This window comes from Octodon degus, unplaced genomic scaffold (assembly GCF_000260255.1).
Source record: "Octodon degus isolate 3935 unplaced genomic scaffold, OctDeg1.0 scaffold00311, whole genome shotgun sequence".
In the NCBI taxonomy this organism is placed as follows: domain Eukaryota; kingdom Metazoa; phylum Chordata; class Mammalia; order Rodentia; family Octodontidae; genus Octodon; species Octodon degus.
Genome location: NW_004524887.1, coordinates 749,809 through 772,728, shown reverse-complemented (window position 1 = coordinate 772,728; position 22,920 = coordinate 749,809). Strand labels below are relative to the sequence as shown.

At 46.4% G+C, this 22,920-nt stretch overlaps 1 protein-coding gene across 2 annotated transcripts in view; it reads right to left on the bottom strand.

Annotated features, from left to right (window-relative positions):
• Positions 1–1,232: 1,232 nt before the first annotated feature.
• Positions 1,233–22,920, bottom strand: part of Gfra1 (GDNF family receptor alpha 1) — a 216,957-nt gene continuing 195,269 nt past the window's right edge. For both annotated transcript variants that reach the window (XM_004647542.2, XM_023707786.1), the window contains exons 9-10: positions 9,832–9,885; positions 1,233–8,755 (exon numbers count right to left, since the gene is read on the bottom strand). In XM_004647542.2, coding sequence (XP_004647599.2) covers positions 8,600–8,755; positions 9,832–9,885 — 210 coding nt within the window. In that variant the 3' untranslated portion in view covers positions 1,233–8,599. The remainder of the gene's footprint in view (positions 8,756–9,831; positions 9,886–22,920) is intronic.

Below are 22,920 nucleotides of genomic sequence, written 5' to 3'. Positions count from 1 at the left end.
TATATATATATATATATATTCAAACTCAGCACCTCGGTTGCCACAGGCATGTGATGTACCATTGAGCTACATCCCCTGTCCCCAACCTGGAGATGCTGCAGCGCCTGACTAAAGCCCTTCTAAGCTTCACCATATGAAAGCAGAGCCCAAAGACAAGGCAGCAGGAAAGCCCAGCTGAATAGTAAATCACACACAAGAAACCGCTGGCAAGGTGGTCCATGCCTGCAATCCTAATAACAGGGAGGCTGGTGTAGGACGACTGCCTTGAGTTCAAGGGCAGCCTGCAACACCTACCCAGACTCTGTCTCAAAAAGCAAAATGAACAAAATTGGTGTTATCTGTCTTTCATAAAGTCCAGTGAAGAAACAGCTTCTGGCTTCCGCAGAGTAAGACAAACTCTTCCTGCTGCTCTGTGGACTGTAAGTTGCATGTTATGGCAGACAACAATGGTAAAATTATGTACTGTGGTTTGTATTTTATTATTTTTCCTCAGATAGTCTTGGTAGGGATAAAGATGCCAAGGGTGATCACTTTCCCAGGGAAATGGGAGTAACATTTTGGGTGGCTGACACCATGACTAATTCAGAAGGATAAAATCTGACCTAATGACACCTTGAGTGATGTCATCTGGCCAGGCACTAAGCTCGATGCCAGAAATAGGAAAAATGACCCCATTCCACATCTTTATCTTTTAACAAAATACTATTTGTAAGTCTGTATGAGACATTGGATACACATATGATGGTAAGTAGAGAGTCCGCAAATTGTACCTTTGAATGATAAAGTGCACTCTAGGCAGAAATAAACGTCAGATGTCACCCCTCCTTTTTGTATTCATAAATGAGACCCTAGCTTGGGTGTGGAATTGGCTGCTGACCAGGAGGGATTATGTAGGACAGGGGGCACACTTAGCCATTCTATACATACTTTTAAGGAAGGAAACTATACACAGAACCTGCTAAACACTGACCATGCTCAAGACTTGAAAAACCCACACTCCTCCAACAAATAATTATCTGATCCCAAATGCCAAGATTGGGAAGAGCTAGAAGCCTCTGCATTCGCTCCACTCAGCCCTTGTGACCTGCTATCCCATACCTCGCTGGTGTAGGCTCTAGAGAGCTCTGTGGCTTTAGAGATCTGAAGACTGTGTACAATCAACTAGGATAAAAGAAAGAGACACAACAATCACCATTTTGATTTTTTTTTTTAAAAAAAGAAAAGTTTATTAGGATATTCTGGGGTAGAGATGGCCAAAGGGACTACATATACTCTGTAGTGTTTGAGCACTAGGCTCACAGAAAATTCAAACATCACAAAACCACTTCCAAAGTCCAAATAGCAAAACTTGTACTTCTACACGGAGATGTTCTTCCATGAACGTCGGCAAGAAAGTATGTTGCGGACAGCTGTGTGAGGAAGAGGTATGGGCATAACTCTCTGAAAACACGATCATCCTTGGGAAACCAGAAACACAGACATGAGGAAAAGGGATCATTCCTCCTCAGGCAGAAGACTCCAGAACACCGCTGAGCATGGAGATCCGGGAAATCTGCCTCTCCCAGCGCAAGCTCCACAGCAAAGCTCGCTTTGCCCTCTCAGCTACAGCTCTGAATTGCTTGGGTGTCTGGACCTCTCGCCCAGGGCAGAATTCTAAAAATATCCCCCAATTCAGAAGACTTCTTTTATTTCACCTGTATTGTTAACCTCACGAAATAGAAAGGCAGCTGAGACACACCCTCGGGTTAAGAGTAAAAAAGTACACCATCCAGAAGTACAAGAAAAAAATCTTCCATCCTAAATCTCACACAGCTTCTCAGTGGGAGTTGGATTAAAGAGAAAATAATTTCAATATCAAGGGATAATACACACAAGATGGGAAACTCTTTCAAGTAGGCTCCATGGTGAGAAGTGTTTCCCGCTCCCTTGGGTGAGGGAAGGGAGAAGAAGAGAAAAAACATAATTAGGAGAACTGTAAGGCCCTGGATTTCAGGTTTCTGAAACCATTTCTTCAATCCTCTGAGGACAATCAGCGATTTCTGATTCCAAAAAAGCACATCAGAAGTGCCTGATTACAGAAAGACCACAGCCAAATAAAAGAGAGCAGTCTGTGATCTGGTTCTGGGATCTCCATTCTCTTCCCACCCCCACCTCACATTTCAGAAATGCCTTTGCCAAAGTGAAATGATCAAAGCCCCAATTCCAGACCAAGCACACTTTGTACCCCAGGAAGATAATGCTGGATCATACAGCCCTGTGGGAGGGGGTGGGGAGAGAACTCAGAAGGAAAGGGAGGGAGGGAAGGAGGAAGGGAGAGGTGGGAGGGAGGGAGGAGAGGAACTGAGTGGGAACAGAGAGAGGAAAAGTAGGTCTTTGCTGATTGAGGTTCATATGCCAGTGTGCTGGAAGGCCCAGTACTTTCACGCATCCCATACTAATCACCTACCTTGACCCAGCCCTGGTACCAACCTTTACTGACTTCTAAAGGCCTTAGGGGTTTGTATGCTGAGCCACTCCTGGATTCTAGTTCTCCATCCTTCCTCACTTGAGCATCAAGCATTGTGATCTGCGCTACGTCTGGTGAGCACCAGGTGTCACTGCCTAGTCCAAATCTTGCTCTCTTGAACAAACCCTATGGGTTGTGCTCGCCTCAGCTACAAGGGTTCCAGGGTCTCAGTCCCAACTGCACCAAGGCTGAGACTCGACACTGGAACAGCTCCACTGCTCACCTGCAGGCCAAGCTCACAGCCCTCTAAGGTCCCTGGGAGTGAGGGGTGCCTCTGCTCCTCACTGGGATGCTGCAGTAGAGGCTTAGGACCAGGCTGAGAGGAAGTGGGTCTGCCTTCTCTATCATGGCTGAACTGGGTTTGCTCTCCTACTCACGGGGACAGAAACTTAACTCCAGCCCAGGTCAGAAAAACAGATTCATAGGCTTTTTATATAAAAAAGGATGCTAAGCTAAAGGATTTTGCCAACTTGGAAAGATAAGTATTTCTTAATTTGGGGAAAACTGGGGTCCAAGGACTCAATGGTCTCACATTACTCATGGGAAAGCTTCAGCTCTAAATGATGGGTCATCCAGCCAGAGGACAGCACTTGACTTTTTTGTCAGGACATTAATGGAGAAACTGTCATCCCTGGGAGTGATCTGGGACTTGAGAAGTGGTCCAGCTTTCTTGCCTATTTCCTGTGCTCCAGGCAGATTAAAATCTCCGCAGACTCATTTGATCTGGCAAATGCAGAAAGCTGCTGAGGCTGGCTGGCTGGTCATACTCAGGTCCTCAGGGACAAGTACTGGCTTTTTGTCTCTCAGCCGGAAACACAGTGAGCACATTTAAAGTTGCCACAATCTGAACACCCCTTGGACCTTTACCCCCTAGCTCATCCTCTGTATCTCAGGAGGACAAATTCAGTGTCCATGAAGCTCACTGACAGCACAGCTATACAAGTAGACCCAACTTCCTCCCTGTGTGACAGAATGATGTCTTTCGATGTGTTAATTTTTCATGCAAGTAGCATTTTTCAAATGTCTGCTATGATCGTGCTGTCTGCTAGGGAAGGCTGATGGGCAGAAAGCAATGTCAGGACCCAAGAGGAAGCTGACAATGTCTGGGCAGCCTCCTGGTGCTCTCCACAACACAAAAAATTGGGACTGGTAAGAAAGCCCAGCCTGTAAGTAATAGAAGGAAATCAGAGAAAACCTTCCATTGATGCCGAGTGCTGGACTTGGCAACTGCCCTCAAGCAAAAATAAACTCCCCGTGGCAGTGGGACAAGATGCTGATACTGGCACCTGCCAGAGGCAAACAGCCGAAGTCGCAGCTGTGCCGGTCAAATGAGTTTGGAGACCTTAGGGGGTTGAGGCCTCAGTGACTATTAACAGGCTGCAGGGCTGTGCAGTCAGTTTACTGAAATCTGGTTTGTGTGCCTTCCCTGCCTCTCTGGGCTGGGTCTCAGAGCCATCAGAAGTGCAGGTGGCTCACGCTGCTGAGCTACCACCCAGGCTCATCTGAGAAGTGTCACAGGGAGTGACCAAGAGATTCCTGAGGAGGGTGCAGCAGGCCTAGCAGCCCAAAGCGAAGAAGAAAGAGCACAGGGGAGGGCTGACCTTCTGCTGCCTGGAGGATTAGTGACGTCTTTAGGTTATTTGGCTCTTGGGACTTCTTCTGCAACAAAGTGGGCATCTGAAGGAACAAGAATGACCTTGGCCAGCGCTAAGCTTACAGCAATTGGGGTAAAGGATGGACAGGAAGGGATCCTGCTAAATACTTGGCAGTAAAGAAAAAGGGTGAAGGTAGAGACTCAGTAACCAACAGCAAAAGGAACTGAACCGGTCACACCGCAAGACAGACGTCCTGGAGGAAAAAAACATGCTACGGAATACATACTGGGATGTGCAAAGCCCACAGATTTAAGGCCCCTGCAGTGAAAATATTAATCAAAGGTATAATTCTCACAAAGAATCCTAGACAAAACCTTCAAACAAATGGTCACTCAAGAAGAAAAGCTGTGTCAGAGTCAAGAGGTGTCAGATACATACACAGGATTTCTGTCTCAGGATAAGACAAAAATGTAGCTTCTAAGGGTGTTCAACCAAATCCCCAGCCGTTTTATTTCAGAATTTCTAAAAGGAAACCTTTTTCCCATCCAGAAATCACCCATGGCTCTGGCCTCCTTGCTGGAAAGAAACCACTGCCTATTTCAAGGAACTCAATGCTTTGCTAGCTGAAGGCTCCTATCCTGCTCACTAGGAGCAGGAGAAGACTGCAGGACCCTGTGGCCTGTGGCTCAAGGCCTCTTGTTACACCATGATTCGGCTTTGTTACACCAAACTCTCCCAGCTCAGCACAGATGGCCTTCTGCTGTCATGGTCCTTGGCCAACAGTAACTTACTCCCATCTGCTGCCACTGCCTCTCGTCTTTCTTGCAAACATGGGCTTCCCACGGGCTCATTTGCTTCAGCAAAGAGGAGAAGCAAAGGCCACAGAGCCTGTGGCAGCATGAAGCCACGAGATCTAAACAGCACTGAAAGAGAATCAGAAAACAGGAATCATTCGAGCAGCCCTTTTCTGGCCTCCAGGATGGACTCAAATAAGTCATGTGTGTCTAACTACATGAATGAAAACTTATTTTCCAAAAGATAGCTCCTCTGAGGCCACTATTTTGTAAATAATAACTGAAATACATTCATGCTGGATTCTAAGAATTTGCTAATTATATAAACTCCCACGGCGCTTACATCCCTGTTCTCAAGCACTTTACACTGACTTAAAAATGCTTCCGTTCTCCCACTTTCCTAGTTCACCAGATGGAGTGTCTGGGAGTGTCTGATTGAAAGACAAAAAGGTACGTAGGAGATGGGATGCAGTGCGGGAGATCCAGCCTTGGAGCCTGTGCAAGACAGAAATGGTCTCAATACAGAAGAAATCCAAAGCCACAGCAGCCCTGGAGAAGCCCTGACTAGTACTGGATGAACCCGAAGCCATCACTGGAACTTGAAGCCAAGATATTTTTTACTAGAAGATACGTACTTGTTCTAAAAAAAATAAAATAGAAACCACACTCTTAACGCTCTGGATATAGTTTGCTATGATACTTAAAAAAAATAACCTATGTTAAGTTTTAATATCTATTTTCTTAGGGGCCTGAAAAAAATGACATATGGAAAAATAAATATTCAGCTGACATTCAGAATCCCCGCTCCACGTTGTGCAATCCTTCCGTCATGTGCTCTACTCAAAAGATGCTCAAATATACATTGGTCAGAGATAGTCAACATCAAAGTGAAATGAATGTGCTTCTACTCATTGAGGCAATATTGTCCTGTTACTCTCTCTCTCTCTCTCTCTCTCTCTCTCTCTGAAATAAGTAGGATCTGGGTGGATCTGATCCGAAGGTTATGGTCTCCATTGATATAAGTGTCTGTGTTTTGTTGTCCAAATCAAGCACCATAAGGCCCTTCCTATAAGAGACTTGACCTCATCAGTAGCCCCTGTACTTATGACACCTGAAAGGTGGGGACTGAAGGACAGGATGTAATCACTTTTTGCATGTAAGCACCCCAGGGGGAAGTTAGATAGGTAAAATATTTCAATAATTTCTCTCTTCCAGTCCTGAGGAAAATGATGATGTTTTAGGATCACCAGGGTAAACTGAGCTCAAACAAAATGACAGGACCACTAGTTTGGGTTAATTTTGTAACATTTTCTTTAGCAAGTTGTTCCTCAACAAGCTATTTCTCATGTTTATGTCATCAGTCCCTCATTTTCAGTCTGAGGATTTGGTAACTCAAATATGCTTTTATGTATGAAAAAAAATGAGACCTTTGTTGGGGAGAGAGCTGTTTAAGATTTAATTCCTACACTGTGTGTCTACACAGTCCTCGGTGCAGGCTGCCCTAGCTAGCACTGAGAACTCCCATGCCTTCTTACATTATCTGAAGCTAATTAGAGCTGGTGGGTTTTGCAGAAGTAATCAATAGCTTTCCACAGTGGATCACACAGAATCAGACCCTTATGCAATTAGCTGAATATAGATACTCAGAGATATCTTAATTAAAACAAAATACATCTCGTAACAGATCTGCACTCTAGGATGGCTGCCGTTTCAAATGCTTTGACACATTAAGTGTGTTTATTCAAAGTGAGATTCTTTCTGGAACTTTTCACTGATCAAAGACAGCTGGGTGTTGGATGCATTTACCTTGAAAGCATTCTTAGGTGAAAAAAATGTTGGTACTATTATACATCTGTGTTTATTAACATCTGGGTATAAATACATTTCAAACACGGAAAGAGCACAGAGAGTAAGCCTCTCTCTTGGATTTCATAGATTTCTCCTCCTCCTCCAGTGATCTGCTGAATCTTCCAAGACAGAAGCTCAGCCGGCAAAGAGACTGCCAGGGGATTCCCCTGCAGGTCCTCTGAAATATGGGGAGAAACCTCACGCTGCCAGCACGCTTGGAGGAAGAATCTACTCTTCTCGTCCAGTGGCAGAGAAACTCAGCTACTAGGATGTGATCACTGCAGACTCTGAATTTCGCCATCTCAATCAGACTTCAAAAGTGCATGTGAGGGTCTGAGTTCTGGAGGAAAGGAACACTGAGAGAACATGGCAGCTAACAAAGCCGCTGCCTTGTCACCACGGGGCTGCCCTGCTCTGCGTACCTGTGCCAACAAAGGCGCCTCCACAGCTGTCACACTGACCCCCTCAGCCCACCAACCTCCTTTCCTTTCTGCGTAGTCAGTCACAGTCTGTCAGAGGAGAACAGAACAAGATGGAAGTGGATTCCTGATGATCCCCAGAGCAAACTGCTCTCAGCAGCGGTCTAGAGGTCACAGTTGGAAATAAAGACAGTCCTCAGGAGAACAACCGCACATCTGGGCATGGATGGAAAGAGAGGGCAGCCCATCCCTTCAAAGCTGCCTCTGTCAGGAACCATGAGCGCCAAGGTATCAGGTCGTGTCAACTGACAAAGACACCATGACACGCAGTGCACCATGACAAGTGGCCCCTGGTTTCCCTGCACCTGCTTGCATTTCCAGACATGACAAAAGACAACCCAGACTGTGCTGTTTCCTCCTGCCTGTCCACAGCCACCAGAGGCAACGCTTTCTGCTAAGCACAGGGCTCTTCAGCATCCGCTTTTCAAGAACTGTCTTTATGAAGTTATTGTCAGCGCTAACACAACTTCTGAGAGAAAATCCAGGCTCCACATATTCTGTATTAAACCATCAGTAAAAAATATGAAGAGATCATTACTTTTAAAATATAGAAAGCCAGTAGCTGAAATCATTGAGTAGTAAAATTTCTTTTCTACATATAACCTCATAAGTGTAAAGAGTATTAGAATGATGCTTGCACTATATTTGACTCTTGTTAGCTTAAGGACTTCTCATTCAGGTAAGGCTTAGGAGAGTATCAACCAGTAATCAAGGTATTGTGAGGTTTCACAACCACTCTCTCTATTTTGACTAAAAGCCACTGGCTACCTTTGGATGTGACAGGTGTCCTTTGTTTGTATGACAGCACAGAACTGCTTACAATACACAGACAGTGCGGAAGATGCTAGCATGTACAGAAAGATGAAGATCGGTGCAAGTTGTTTTCCACAAAATCCACTCTGGATGCAAACTTTCACTTTATGGCTAAGAAGCTTGTCATCCACGTTATGCTGTAGGTTATGTCATTAGAAGTGGAAGCCACTACATGAGATATGGAAGAATCTTTAAAAACACTAACTCCTTTTCCATTTAGTAAAGGCCAGAGTTAAAACTATCAAAATCATCATCATGGTCATGATCATCTTCGTCATCAAAAACATGGCCCCAGTTCACTTTACAGTCAAGTCTACAAATTGTCCCCTTAGAATACAGCATGCCCCAAGCAAAGCTTGTTGAGTGTGGAATGTAGCACTGCCTCAGGCTTTCCACAGCCGCCCCCAAGGACCACAAGAAGCTCTCTTTAAAAAAAAAATTCCAGTTGGATGAAACCGTTTCTCCGCTGAGCTCTTAGAACTGGATTTTCAGATACACAAGAGGATAGGAAACAGATAACTTCGGTTTTTGTCTTTTTACACGTCCATTGTTTTTTTAATGCAGCTACGATGTTTCTGCCAAAGATAACGATAACAGGGCAGACAGGGCGGTGACCACCAGAACCAGCAGTGGGCTCAGCCCGCAGCTTGGAAGAGCAGCCATCGATTTCGTGGTTATGTGGCTGGAGGCACCAGCGAGCTCATCCTTTTCATAATTGCTCTGTAAGAAAAAGGTTTCGTTACCACCTGCTGCACGCATCTACTCCCTCACAGCGCATGGAATCACACGCTTCCTCTCCACAGCCCCAAAGCGGAGCCCTCACCAAAGTGCCACTGGCTGACGGTGGATTTCGCTGCTGAGCCACCAGTGTGCTGACCACTGGTAAGAAGGAACCTTGAACTTGGGAGAGAATGTACCGTGCAGATACTCTCCAGCCCAGTGCTTTCTGCTTGCTCCTCCATAATGGATTATTAAAACCCTTTTAGGGGGAAGTATTTTTCTACCCTTGCCCTTCTTCCCCTGCCACAGTCCCCCGTGTGCCACATGGGACCTCTCTCCCTCCTGGGTGCACTGGGCTAACGAGGGCATCTCAGGATCTCCCTACGTTGGCTGGAGGGCAGCAGAGCTGGGAAGGTACACCCCGCTCACAGTGCGCTCAGCAAGGCACCACAACCAGCGCCACAGCTACACAGACAGGCAGGAACCTACATTTTCGAGATGAGAAACCGCGAGGGTGAGCAGCTTGTGCAGCTCCTCTGAGGCACTGCCCAATCCAGAACCCAGGCTGCAGGGCTCCCCTACAGACGGACTCCTCATCTCGTCACCACGCCTGCTCAGTCTCACACGCCACATCCCTACCCAGTGGAGTAGGACTAGGACCCAAAGCAGAACTCCCCTCTGCTTACCTATACACAGAGGAGAACGATGCGCCTGCGCTACCTGCCTCTGTAGATGGCCGTGGAGCTCAGAGGAGCTGACAGAGGATGCGCAGTGAGAGCGTCACGCATCGTCTCTGCGCGGCACCGTTTGGCCCAGCTGTGTTCACAGCCTCCCAGCATCAGAACAGCAGCCACGGTGCTGGGGCGGTTGTCACAACATGATCCCAGGTACCAGACTAAGTACAACCCGGGGCCCTGAATCCAAACTCTGTACCTTGCCCCAAGGACAGCTGAACAGAGAAGGGTAGCTTAGATTTTTTTTTTCTGGACCTAATAGCTTATTGCCTTTGAACCCTATACATCATCTCTTGCCCCAGGTCTCTAAAATGAGGGCTACCCCAAAGAAATGTCACTTACTTCATAAAGACAAGTTGGTGTGTTGTCTGACACGTTGGATTTCAGCTTCTGTGCCTGGAGACAGAAAAGGGGGAAAGGATCAGAAATAACAGGAAGAGTAATTACTAATGATCCATTAATCAATGGTCCAGGGCAGTGCCATCTAATACACATGTGAGCCCAGCTGTAATTTACAATATTCTAGTGACCGCCCAACAGAGATAGCAGGTGAAGTAAATGTAATAATGTTCTATTTAACCCACTGTATTACCATTTCAACACATAATCAATATAAAAAAATTAACGAGAGACTTTGCATTCCTTTTTCACACTGCATCTGCAAGGTCTGGGGTGCTTGATGAGGTGCATTTGTTCAGACCTGCCTCATTTCCACGCTCAATGGCCACCCTAACCTTAACGACTGCTTTAGGGACGGCACAGAGAGCACCAGGTTCCCAAAGGAAGTTTGAAGTGGTCGGCCTGCCTGCCTGCCTGCCTGCCCGCCTCCCTCCCTCCGTCCTCACTTCCACGGTGGCAACTGAACTCAAGGAAACTACCACTAAACACACCCCTGACACTTATGTCCCTAAGCTAGCTCCCCAGTCCCCTTTTACTTTTTATTTTGAGACAGGATCCCACTGAACTGCTCAGGTGAGACTCACACTTGAGATCCTCCTGCTTCAGCATCCCTCAGTACAGGTGTTACAGGCATGTGCCTCCTTGCCTAGTTCACATCTGAGTGTTAATTTTGGGAAGTGCCTTCAAAACTTGAAAATGTTCCAATACAAATACCCATTTATTAATAAGACAGGCCAAGTCTTCCGGAAGCTCCTACTATTTTCTAGGGCTGGGCACAGGGCAATAGAGAGAAAGCACGTGACGCCGGAGCGAACCACTCCCTGGTGGGGGCCGAGGCACAGGGCAGGGACCCCTCCAGGGGGACCCTCACAGAAGCTTCCAGGGCACTGCAGATCCCAGCGCAGCTGTTTCCAGGCAGCCGAGAGGAGGCTGGGCTGTGGGGGCCTCAGGTCCCCCTTCCCCTCAACCAGACAACTTCCCACTGGGCTTCTGCCTGGTACCTGAGCGGAAGGAAAGGTGCCATTGCTCAGACAACAGCGACGAAACCCACCCACCCACCCCGTGCAAAGCAGGACGATGAGATGCCACAGAAGTTAAGAGCCTCAGCAGCGGAGGCTGCACAGTAATTTTTTTCCTAAAGTCAGGCGGCAACCAGCTCTCTTCAACTCTTGGGTAGAAAGATGCTTTCTCCTAGATTACTGTCTTTCTCCCAGTCCTACCCTCTTCCAATTACACAAACCTAGAACTCTAGCCATGATGCCCATCTCTGAACCTCAGCAGTAAAGAAAGTAAATAATGGCACCAAGAGACCAAAAGCTCCTTTGCTGGCAAGGCATGCGCTGCTTAAGCTCCGCACCTGAGTCGGGGGATCTGGTCACGTGGCCCTGGCGGGCACTGCTGGACTAACTCTCTGTAGCAAGACTTCGGCAACTCGCTTAACTCATGTGAGGCTGCAATGATAGCATTTTTACCCAAGGAGTAATTTATTGACCATAATGCCACTTGGAAAGCATCATAATCTTTGCCTATATTTGCATATGCCAGCTGTGAATATGAAGTAGAAACCTTTAAACAGGCTTCAAGAATAAGACACTACGAAGAATCCCAGGGATGCTCAAAGGTCACTAAATGTTATGTATAAGAATATCAGAGGGGAAATTGGGAGAGGAATTATACCTCATTCAGAAGCCTACTTTTAATCTACATTAATAACAAATCTGGTCCATTATATTATTCCTTAAGAACATGTGTAGAATTTAACATTTCTATTTCCATTCAACATTGGATTTGTGGGGGCTGGGAAGATGGCTCAGTGGAATAAGCGCTTCCCTGGCAAGCGCAAGGGCCTGAGTTCAATCCCTGGTTCCACCAAAAAAAAAAAAAAAAAGATTGGATTTGTGCCTGGAGACCAAAACAACCCTAAAATGTCTCATTCTGCTTTCTTTTTTAGACCATGTTCTACAAAACATGGAAGCCCTCATTAAGTGCCTTTGCATAGGTATTATGCTTACCAAACAGCACAGAGAAAACAGTGTGACCTCTAGACAGAGGCACATTGTCCCCTCCAGGCGTTCCTGGGCCCACAATCACGGTTAAGTGGCACCCCAGTGTCCTGGGCCACAGTGCCCTGGGAGAGAACACAGGTGGGCACATCTCCTCCCACTCCACAAGAGCTGCGCCAGTGGACCAATTTCTTCCTGGTGTACACAACCTGTAACTGTCACCAGATGTCACCTCAGGAACAAGCAGCAGCACTGGGGACAGTCGTCCTTGTGAGCTGATTGTGAAGGGGCTGCCAGCAGAAGACCAGAGACTCCTGGCTCGCTGCAGATGTCCTTATGCAGAGCCAGCCAGCACAGTCAGAGCTCGGTGGCCAATTAATCCCCAAGGACTTCCCACTGTGCACGGCATTCATGAGCCCTCATCGTGTGCCTGGGTCTAACCTGCTCCTCCATGCTCTCCCAGTGAGAGAGGGGTGCAACCAGCCACACAGGAAAATGCACCTGGACCAGCTGCTGTTCTGTGAAGGGGGCCCATGTTCCCCACAACAGCCAGCCCACTGACTCCAACAGTGAACATCCTGCTTGTCTCCTTGTAGTGTCACTGGCTTGACCACAGGGGGAGGCAGAAGGCCCCAGCTCACTTGGCCTGGAGCACATGCTGGCTGGCAGAGCAGCAGAACTGCCAAGGGCAGGTGACACTGCACAGCCAGGCCACAGTGAGGCCAAGGAAAACCTGCATCCTGTCCCACACCTCCTCCCCAGCCTCAACTCCTGCAGGACTGGAACTCCACATCCACATTCTACTTCCAGGGACCATTAAGGAGCTTCCTAAAGAGAGCTCTGGTGCCCAGGAAACCACCCTGACTGCGGAGGCAGGGTGAGCAGAGTGGCCCTGGGGGTACCACTTGAACGCAGAAGGGAACAGCATAAAGTTGGTGCATCTAAATAGAAGGTGAAAGGAAAACCAGAGAGGGGAGTGGCGGGTAGCATGAAAGTGAAAGAATCAAAGGACTGTATGTAGATGGGAAACCTTTAAAATACCTTACAAAACAAGAGGCAGGCCAGAGTGACCCTCCTGTGTGGACAGGAACAGTGCCCAGTACTTCTGGCTGTGCATGGGCTGCAGGTGAAGGGGCAGGTCTGGGCTTCGAGCTGTGTCTGACTGGCAGCATGCTTAGGAGTGTCATACACAGCACAAACCCCTGGTCACCAAGTGTTACAAACCTGGCTCTTCACATCCAGAGTCTACTTAAGATACCCTGAGTTTTAAAGCCTACTTTCAAAGCCCCACGACACCTGTTATTACCACATTTTAAAGGCTTTTACCCTGACTTATTCTGCAAACACCGTCAAGTCCTCACTGCCCTTGCTGGTTAGGTACTATAAATGCAAGCAGATAAAATTACAGGGCATTCTCCCTTCAACTACTGCAGAGAGTACTTACCTACTTGAAATGTCTTGTTCGCTGAAAATTAGGATGGTGTCAGGAAAATTAAAATTAAAAGAAACTTATAAAAAGGAAAAGAAAAGAAACTTACAAGACTTCCCAAAGAGCGAGGCAAGTTAGAAATTAGAAAAGCAGCTTTCATCACTGAGTTCTAAGGCAGGGAAACCCAGGGTGTATTAATGGATGTGTTGGCACGGGGCACAGGGTCCTTCTGTGAGCCCGGAGCCCCTGCCAATGGTGGGGCATCCTGGGGCCCACCTTAGAACCCAGCCAGCCATACCGATCTAGATAGACAGTGGTACAGTTTGTAGTTTTGTTTTTAAAATGTCTCTTTTGAAAAAAGATAAAGAATCTCTTTCATTTTTCTAAGAGTCAACTTGAACCACTGCTTTCCTATACTGAAAAGATGAACCATTTAGCCTCCTTTAGGAAGGAGTGTTTCTGAGCAGCTCATTTACAGTTACGTGGCTAGGAGGAAGATGCCTGGTTGCAATGGGGAGACCTCACCACTAAGACAAGGACCTCAAGGCCCGCATCCCGAGGACAGCGAAACGCAGTCATCTGGAGAGAGGGTACCCACAAGCCTTCCCCATGTTCTGCAAAACCAGAGAAATCTGTCCTCAGGGGTCTTATCCATCCAGTGGCTGTTGCTCTTCTGCTATAAAATTGTCACTGGTAATAATCCACAAGTCCGGGCACGTCACATAATAGAATTTCCAGGGCACTGTAATTGTGAGACCAGACCCCGCCAGTCCCTGGCACCAGAGGGTTAATAAATGCATTAGATGCTGTTAACCTCTGTTACCTGGAGTCAGAGAGGAGCCTCTCCTGCCTTCCACCCGAGTGATTAGCACGCGGAAAGCCAGCCGCGGTGCCAAGGCGCTCCTGTGCAGAACACCCAGGCGCACATGTAATTTATGGCCCGCAGTCAGGTCCCACCGGGTTCTGCCTACAGGGGGCGCTCCGGGTCCTCGGGGACGGTCAGCCTTGCGATCAGCAAGCATACTTACTCTGTTTATGGAACTGGAAAGTTAAAAGCACACCCGCCCAGAGCCTGGCCTTTGCTGCCCCAGGACTCCATTTCTGCAGCAAAGCCGGCGTTTAATCTCGGGGTCTTAGGCAGCTGTCAGCCAGCAGGGCATAGAACATTTTTCTGCTCTCCTCGATGCAAAAGAAAAGCTATTTTCTGCCCTACCTTCAGAAAATAAAATCAGAGGAAGCTGTACCATCCAATAGCAGCAGACTGTCCAGGCCAGAGCCAAATAGTCATAATTAATGGTGCTCTGGTTCTTTTCTCCCTTGCTTTACTGATTAGGGAGATTTGCTATATTAGGAACCTGTTCGCTTAATGACAGAATACAAGCAATAAACAGAGAAATACACAGACTGTAAAATGCAATCAACTTTGCTCTCCAGCACTCACTAAGTACCTCACCGCATCTATCACACTTGTCAATACTAGTTTATTAGCATATGAGTCTCTTCTACAGCGTACATTAGACTTTTTCTAGGGGAAATCTATGCATGAGTTCTTTTGGAAACAGTTTGGAATCAAAAGTCCAGAACTTGAAACCACTTTTCACTTTAAATATGCATGTCTTCTGTTTCCTCATAAGATAAAAACAAAGAAAGAAGCGTACGTATCTAATCCCAAAGGATAACTGTGCGGAGTAACTTGCTGCAGTCTGCATTTTTCACACTGTATCTGAAATAGACTCTCCTGATTATAGATTTTTATGGGCTGTACTTACTATTCTATTACACGAGTCTATTGTAGGCTTGATATGTATTTTCACAAACTAATGTCTGCACATTAAAAGAAGACAGATAAAAGAAGCTGCCCGAGAGTGGATCCAAGTCACGGTGGGTGGTAGAATGTTCTGGAGGCTTCTGTCCTTCATCGTGCTCTGGATTTCATTATTGACTTCTGGGACAAGAGTCAGAGAGGTTTTATTGCTGGTATGGTTAGAAAACAGTTGACCAGCTTTCTACAATCCCTGCCACTTTTTATTTTGAAATTCACCTTTGCGGTGATTTGCATTTCCTACAAACCTGGGAACAGCAGCTTGCAGCCGCTGGTCTGAACAATGTGCATAATGTCAGCTGCATTAAAAAAGTGGACATATAAAGAAGGCCTGCTCGGAGCCTCTGGGCCCGGGTGTTTGTCTTTCAGAGCCTGAGCTCAGCAGGGAAGGAATCCATTTCCTCCAAGCTGAATCCTGCCAGGAGAAAATAAGGGCTGTGAGGGGAGCCAGGGTGCGCTGAGACTTTGTCCTTCTGCGAAGGAACTAGCAATAGGCCAGAAGCAGCTTTTTTCTTTAAAAAATCTCTTCATCCATTTATTTGGTCCAGGGTCTTGCTATACAGCTCAGACTCCTAGGGATCCTCCTGCCTCAGCCTCCCCAGAGCTGAGATTACAGGTGGGTACCACCACACCTGGTTTTGGTGGCCAGCTTAGCATGGGGCCAGGGAATGGACCCAGGTCTTTGCACTTGCCAGTCAGTGGTGGCTTTTCTATCACCCAGCTGGGGACCGACAGATCTTCCACTCGCTCGTCCCCAAAATACTTTGTCTCATGTGGCCTGAATCTCAGCCACAGGCTTTCGTTGTGTAAGGCTCTTTCTGGAGAACCTTGGTGTGATGTGCAGGAATTCCCAAGGGGGCCGAGTTTAGACAGTCAGGGAAAGCTGTGCCTGGTCACAGGAAGGAGCGGAAGGACCCCTGAGTCCTGCAGTGGTGCTTTTGGCCTGGCAGAAGGATGGCTCAGCCAGGGTGAGGCTGAGTTAAGGGGCTTCTGACATGTACCATGGACTGAAATGAAACCAGGTAAGGGTTTATCGGTCATAGTCTTGAAGGTGACTTTGAAATGTGTTCTAGAGTCTAGACGGCTTTAGTTTCCTGACATCCAAGGTTTATGCCACTGAATCTGAGCTTAATTCTGGGCCTACAGCAGAGATCTTTTCTGCCAAATAGAATGAAGAGTGGGCCCTTAGGTGGTCAATTGAGAAATTAAGTGAAAGGGCAAAGTCATTTGAAAATGACACATTTGTGGAAAACTCTAATTTAAAGTCTAAATGTCATTAATTTACTGAGCTTTAGATACATAACCAAGTTCACCTTTTTTTAAAGGGCCCAGTAATTGGAGTTCCCCAATTTATGTTTTGAGATATATTTCTGAAGCGTGGTCTACTGTTCTCAGTTTTGGTTTCTGTAAAACAAGAATGGCATTGGTTTGATGCCTACAGAGGAATCGCAGTACAATTTTTCTACATTTTTATAATTAGTCTCAGTCCTAGAATTTTCTGGCCCACAATTAACTGGGGCATTTTTTGGGGGGATCTGCCCTTTCCAATATATTAAACTTAAATCTTCATTGAAGCAGTTATACTTTTGTGCTTCTATTTCAGTCATTCATGTACTATGTCATTACATGCCATAAACCAATACCAAATACAATCAGTATTAAAGGTCTGAGAACACACATACTTTGCAAGCCTGGATGTCCACTGGAGACACACTCCATTAGCAAAGGGCTGGGTGGATAGAAGGAGGGAACTCAGGAGCTTGAGGCATTTGGGGAGGCTTTCACACTCATCAGTAAGTTTACAGAGGAGAAAGTCTGGCTGAGGTGGTGAGCTGGTTATGGGAAGATTAGTTAAGAGAGTTTCTGCTATAATTAGGAACTTGTTCCTAGTATGTGCTTGGTTGATATGTTATAGTGAAAAAAAATAGGCTACGAAGATTTCAGCCCCAACTCCTCAATCATCAGCTATGACTCTAATAGTCCCTAATCTAGTGTCTAGAATACAGGGTAGTTGTGGGAATCAAGCCTTGATACAGTGACATTCTAGTAAAATCAAGGTCCAGTAAGCCATCAACTGGCCACCATTGGCTAAGCCATCTGCAGGCTTCTCTGTCAGCCTCTGTACCATCAGGGCCGCCTGAAGCCCTGAACTTCTAATTTAACACTAAAGGCAGGGCAGCATGGACCAATGTGCGGACAGGTCTACAGCGTGGAGCTCAACAGGTCCCTCAGCTGGGCTTCTTTTATAACCTCGCAGGAACATTTCAGGTTTGCTTTTTTATTTCCTTTCCCCCAGACTGAAGCAAACCTCCGTTGTAAAGTACATCATAGAACTGTGTGTGTTTTTATTCATGCTTAACTTGAATGATTAGTAAAATATTCAGACAAGAAGCAATTATGAACTGTAGTTTAGAAAATTATGACCAATTAACAAGAAGATACCAAACAATGTGCAAAAGACATTTTGGGTTGAGGGGTGCGGGGAGGTCCTGAGGAGCAAACATTCAGCAACACTGGTGCAAAGGCAAAGAGGGGGAGGCTCTAAGATGAAGCATTTGTTCTTCCACAATGTGCAGTTGGAAATGCAAATGTGCAAGAGCAACAGAAAAGATTCATTGTTGTCCCTGATGAGAAGTGCATGAAGCATATCTCATCAGACACGCAGCCTCATCACCATCAGATAATATTTATTAAGCCTCTCATTCTCCCGTGCATTTATGTGCAGCTGAGTACGGTCCCATAATGGCTCCGTGACTTATGATGGTAACTAAGCCTTGAAAAAAACCCCTCCACTGCCTAGAGATAAAATGGGCAGGGGCTTTTGTTCATCCCCTGGTTTGAAAGATGGAGCATGCTTGGCATTGAAAAATAAAGAGGAAAACCTTTTTTAAAAATAGCCTTCAATCAGACAGAAAAAAATATTCTAGAAAAATATGAGACAACCATCAGATTATTAGTGACAATGAGTGTGATTATTATTATTTTAATAACTTTCACTGATCATGACCTCAATGATATTTCACCAAATATTCCCTTCTGAAGGAGAACTCCCCTCTTGTATTGATTGGAAACGGGTTAGAGAGCTTGTGACTTGCCTGAGTTTCTACTGCTTGTAACGGCTGTGCTGAGATTTGGACCTGGTTGCCCTGACTCCAAAGCGCACATACACTGAATCCACGCCACACCTCCACCAAGGCCTCCCATACTCCTTATATCACTCCTTAGAAATAGCTCTCAGTACCCTCCTGATAGGGGCGGCTATCACCAAGATGTGCAGGAGCAAGCCTAGGATCACACAGCACAGACAGAATAGTGAAGACAGCCTAGAAGGGAAGGAGTGGCAGACGGGTGCGGCACCCAGGGGGCTCCTCCTATGTCTAATTCCCAACAGGACCAATTCCTGCAAGCACAGCTGCTGTCAGAAGCCAGAGCAGGGCAGGATTTCTGCTTCCCTGGGCCCAGGAAGCACGCACTTCTCCTGTACCCGATGCCCTAACACTGACTTCGGGGAAAACTTCCCTTCAGTGTTCCGGGTGCCCATCAGCCCAGTTTTCTCTCTAGATATTCTCATCTTTGTTACAGCCCCTCTGGGGTCAGAGATATGAGAGGGAAGAAGAACTTGGTTGAGTTTTGTTCCACAACAGAGCCAGGGCCATATTCCTCCACCTACATGAGCACCCTGGTCAATCACAAGGGCAGAGCCCGCCATGTAGGAAGGCAAGGCTGGCTGGAAGTCCAGGGGATGAAAGGTCAGTAGGCAGTACAAGAAACTGGATGTATTTATAGTATATGATCTAAGTGTGCTTGGAGGCTTTCTCTTCATAGGGTACCCAGAGCAAAAGAACATATTTATAGCCAAGATGGGGCAGACAGCCTATGCCTTTTTATTAAGCATGTTTATTACCTAGAAATTGGGTTAAGCAATTGTCCCACAGCTGAATTACTCTCCTGATGATGGGCTGGCCTCAGTGCCCTCTGTACCCTATGTGCAGGTACCCTCCTGGCTCTTTCCAGAATGCATGGGTGGGTACTAGGCTTGCCATCCTCATCTTTAAGTTGTTCCTCTCATTTACTGTGTTTTTCTTAAAGGTGCTAAGAAGAAGACATTGAAAATGGGTGACGACAACCTGGTTCACCCCAATGCCTTCCAGCAGCGAGCACACCTACATGAAGCCCAAGCTCATTTCCAGGATGAATCCTGCAGTAAAGGTCAGCGAATGCTCCCTCAGGGCTGGCTCTTCCTAGCTCACGGTCGACAGAGACCACCCAGAGGGACAAAGCAGCGACAGAAAACACTGTGCTGGATGGAGGATTTTAACTCATTTAGTTATTACAATGATTCCAGGCAGTAGTGCTTGTCATTCCCATGTAGCAGGTGACAAATCCATGGAGTCAAAGGGACTGAAAGAGTCTCCTTAGTCTGCAGAAGATCTGAATTTTATAGCAGCTAGAAGCCTGGCCCTTCAGTATCTTCTCCTCTTAAGATAACTCCTATATACAACTTGCTATTCTTAACAAAGCACTTTGGTACCTGAGTGCTAGGGTGAGGCCTATAATCCCAGCTTCTTGGAAAGCTGAGGGAGGAGGACAGCAAGTACAAGCTCAGCCTAGGCTAACTCAGCAAGACCTTGTCTCAAAATTGAAAGAAAAAGAAATAAATAAAAGACTGGGGTATAACTTAGTGGCAGGATGCTTGCCTAGCATGTGTGAAGACCTGGGTTTGATCTCTAGTCACACACACACACACACACACACACACACACACACACACACACACACGATCCCAATCCCTGAGAATTAATCATCTCACATTCTCCCACAGTACGATTCCCCATAAGCACTGTCACTCAATACTGTACTTTGCTTGAACTGTATTAGCTTAATGCGGGTTTCAGTTTGGAGTGAAATGAACAGTAATGCTCCCTCCACGCTCCACAGCACTACAGGGTTTCCTGTGCGCAGCCCTCAACTCCAGTCTGAACACAGAGCAGCAAGGGGCTATGAACCCTGAGGCCCTGGACTGCGCTTCAGAGAAAAAGCCCTGTCACATGGGACACCCTCTGACAGGCACCGCTTCTGTGAAACTGCAACAGGGCTCTGAGCCAGAGCTGCACTGCCCAAGATTCATTCTGCACTCAGGGGTCCTGGGACTGAATTCCCTGTGCTGTGCTCCATGGGACCCTGTGGTGCAATGGCCCCAGGGCCACCTCTTTTGGTGACTCTGGTTGTGACGTGACATACCCTATAGCAAATTCCAAACTACAGTACCAGGAACCGTAGCTCCAATGACAACATGAGCCAGTGCTTTCTCCCTGACACTACATGCTAACACTTTTATTACTTGTAATGATAGCATATAATTAGATTATAATGCAAGGTTCCCTTTTTGCCATGCATTTCACAGAATGGTGGAGAAGGAATCATTTGAAGGCATTAATAAAAGACTATATTAACTTAGGAGTTGAGGCATGTGGTCAAGGGAGCGTCTGTAAAGAGAAAACTCTTCTGGTAAGAGAAACAATTTACTGCTCCTCTGCTGAGGCTCTGCTGGCCTCGCTGGCCTTCTCTCTGTGCTTGGCAAAGAGGTTGAGTCTATCCCTAGGAGATTAGGAATGAAAGAGGAAGAAAGGGAAATTTGTAACTCAGAGATACTGCACCGTGTGTGCTTAATTTGGAGGGCACCTGGCTACGTTACGGTTGAGAAAAATAGATCCCATGACCTGCCTTTGTTGGAAAGGTGGCATCTGGGTTCATTAAAGGTGTGCAATAGATTTTGATAAAAGTGATTTTTCTAAGTCATTAAATTGGTTTTTAGGAACTTTACATTCTCCTTCATTTGAACAATTATTAAACGATAAAACAGAATTGCACAATTGCTAAAACTGTAATCTGAAATTTTACAGCCAGCTATAAAATGCTATATTATTAACTACACTGAAGATGCTCAAGCCCATTACAACTTTTTAAATGAATTATAAAAATCCTTTACCGCTGATAAAATAATCTTAAATTACAGTATTATGTATTCTAACAATATGTTGAACCAAAGTTTGCTACAATGCAAACATGCCAATCAAAAGGAAATCACTGCTTGAATTAAGTCTGCAGAAGCCCACAATCTGATAACAGCTGCTTTGCAGAGGCGGCCCAGCACCTGACGACTGCAGGCTGGCAGGGACAGCATTTCCTACAAAGCAGGTGCCTTTCCCCACGTCCCCTCGGCCACAGGAGTAACCAAGAGTCAGCACCTCCAGGCCTTAATGAGTTCACTGGCGACACTTAGTAGGACTCCTAGAAAAATCTGTGATATAGGGAACTTGTCTCTAAATGTCTTTCCCTAAGGGAAAATTTTAAAATGCCAACTATTTAGTGACAGAGCACCCGCCATTTATAATCCCGTCCCTGTGATGAAGGTGACACACACATATATGTACCACGAATTCTGTTAATGAAGATTAAATTCTTCTTTTGGTATCAGTGATAGCCTTCACACTCCTACACCCAATTCAGTTTGAATACACCATTGAAAATGCACTTTGGCACACTCCATTCTACGGCAGCCTTAATCGGGCAATACTCAATTTTGAGCTCTGAATTCAAGCACCCTGCTGGCTTAAGGACTTAGAAAATGCTCTATAAGCAGTCATTTCAAAAAAGTGTTTTTACAATAGCCTCCTTCCTTCCAGGGCTGATGTGGGCAGATTCTGGGATGCAGCTTCCCTCTGAGCTCATCTCCTGGCACCTGGAACCAGGATGGGTAAGTCGAGGGAGGCCACCGGCAGCCTCTGTGCAGCGCGTAGTTGGGCCTGGAGCTGTTTGGCAACCTGAGCGTTCCAGGGAAGGCTCGGAGTAGCCTGGTGGGGTTGGTGATGTTCAGCAGCACTTCTGCTAAGGGGGGACCTCCCACAGCTCATTGTTCTGAGTGGGAAAATAAACCCACTCTGAGCAGGAGAGCATTATGGGAAGTACACATTAGGTGCAGCCAAGATTATGATTTAAAAAAAAATGAAGCAAAAACAACCATGGGTACCAGAAAGCGTGCTACATAGAAATGATGGAAAACTTACGAAGACTGTAAACCAAACACCACCAATAAGAGAACTCTCTTAAACAAAAGGCTCAGCACTAGTATCCATGTGTCACAGGGTGTGCTAAGGGCTCAGTGTTGGTATGTCCCTTACTGGCCTGTTTAGCTTACCTCTACCCCTCCTGAAAATCCCCATCCTCAGACCAAAAGTGAAGAATTGTGGTTGGGCATCAACATTTCCATCTAGGGCTCGTGAGACAGCTCAGCAGATTAAGCACCTGCTTTGGCAAGCACAGGTTCCAGGGTTCAATCTCCAGTTCCACGTGCCATCCCAGGCCCACCCCCGGGGAGCACTAAGCCAGCAACTGACCTAGCCGTGGTGGGGCACACCTGCAATCCCAGTGCTGAGGAGGCTAAAAACAGGAAGATCACTATGAAACTGAGCTGCACAGTGAGACCCTGTACCAAATACATAAATGAAAAAAAAAAAATTCCATCCATTTCCACCGGATACACTGACAAGCAAAAGTTTCCTTTAAGATGGCCCCCTCAGGGTTCTTATCCAGGGTGCTGCAGGAGTAAAAGGCCTCACTCAGAAGAAAGTTATAGCCAGGCATGGTGGGGCACAACTGTAATCCCAGCAGTCAGGAGGCTGAGATATGAGGGTTGTTGTGAGATTGAGACCAGCCTGGGCAACAGCCTGAACTGCATAGTGAGACCTTGTCTCAAAAAGACAAAAGAGGAGGAGGAG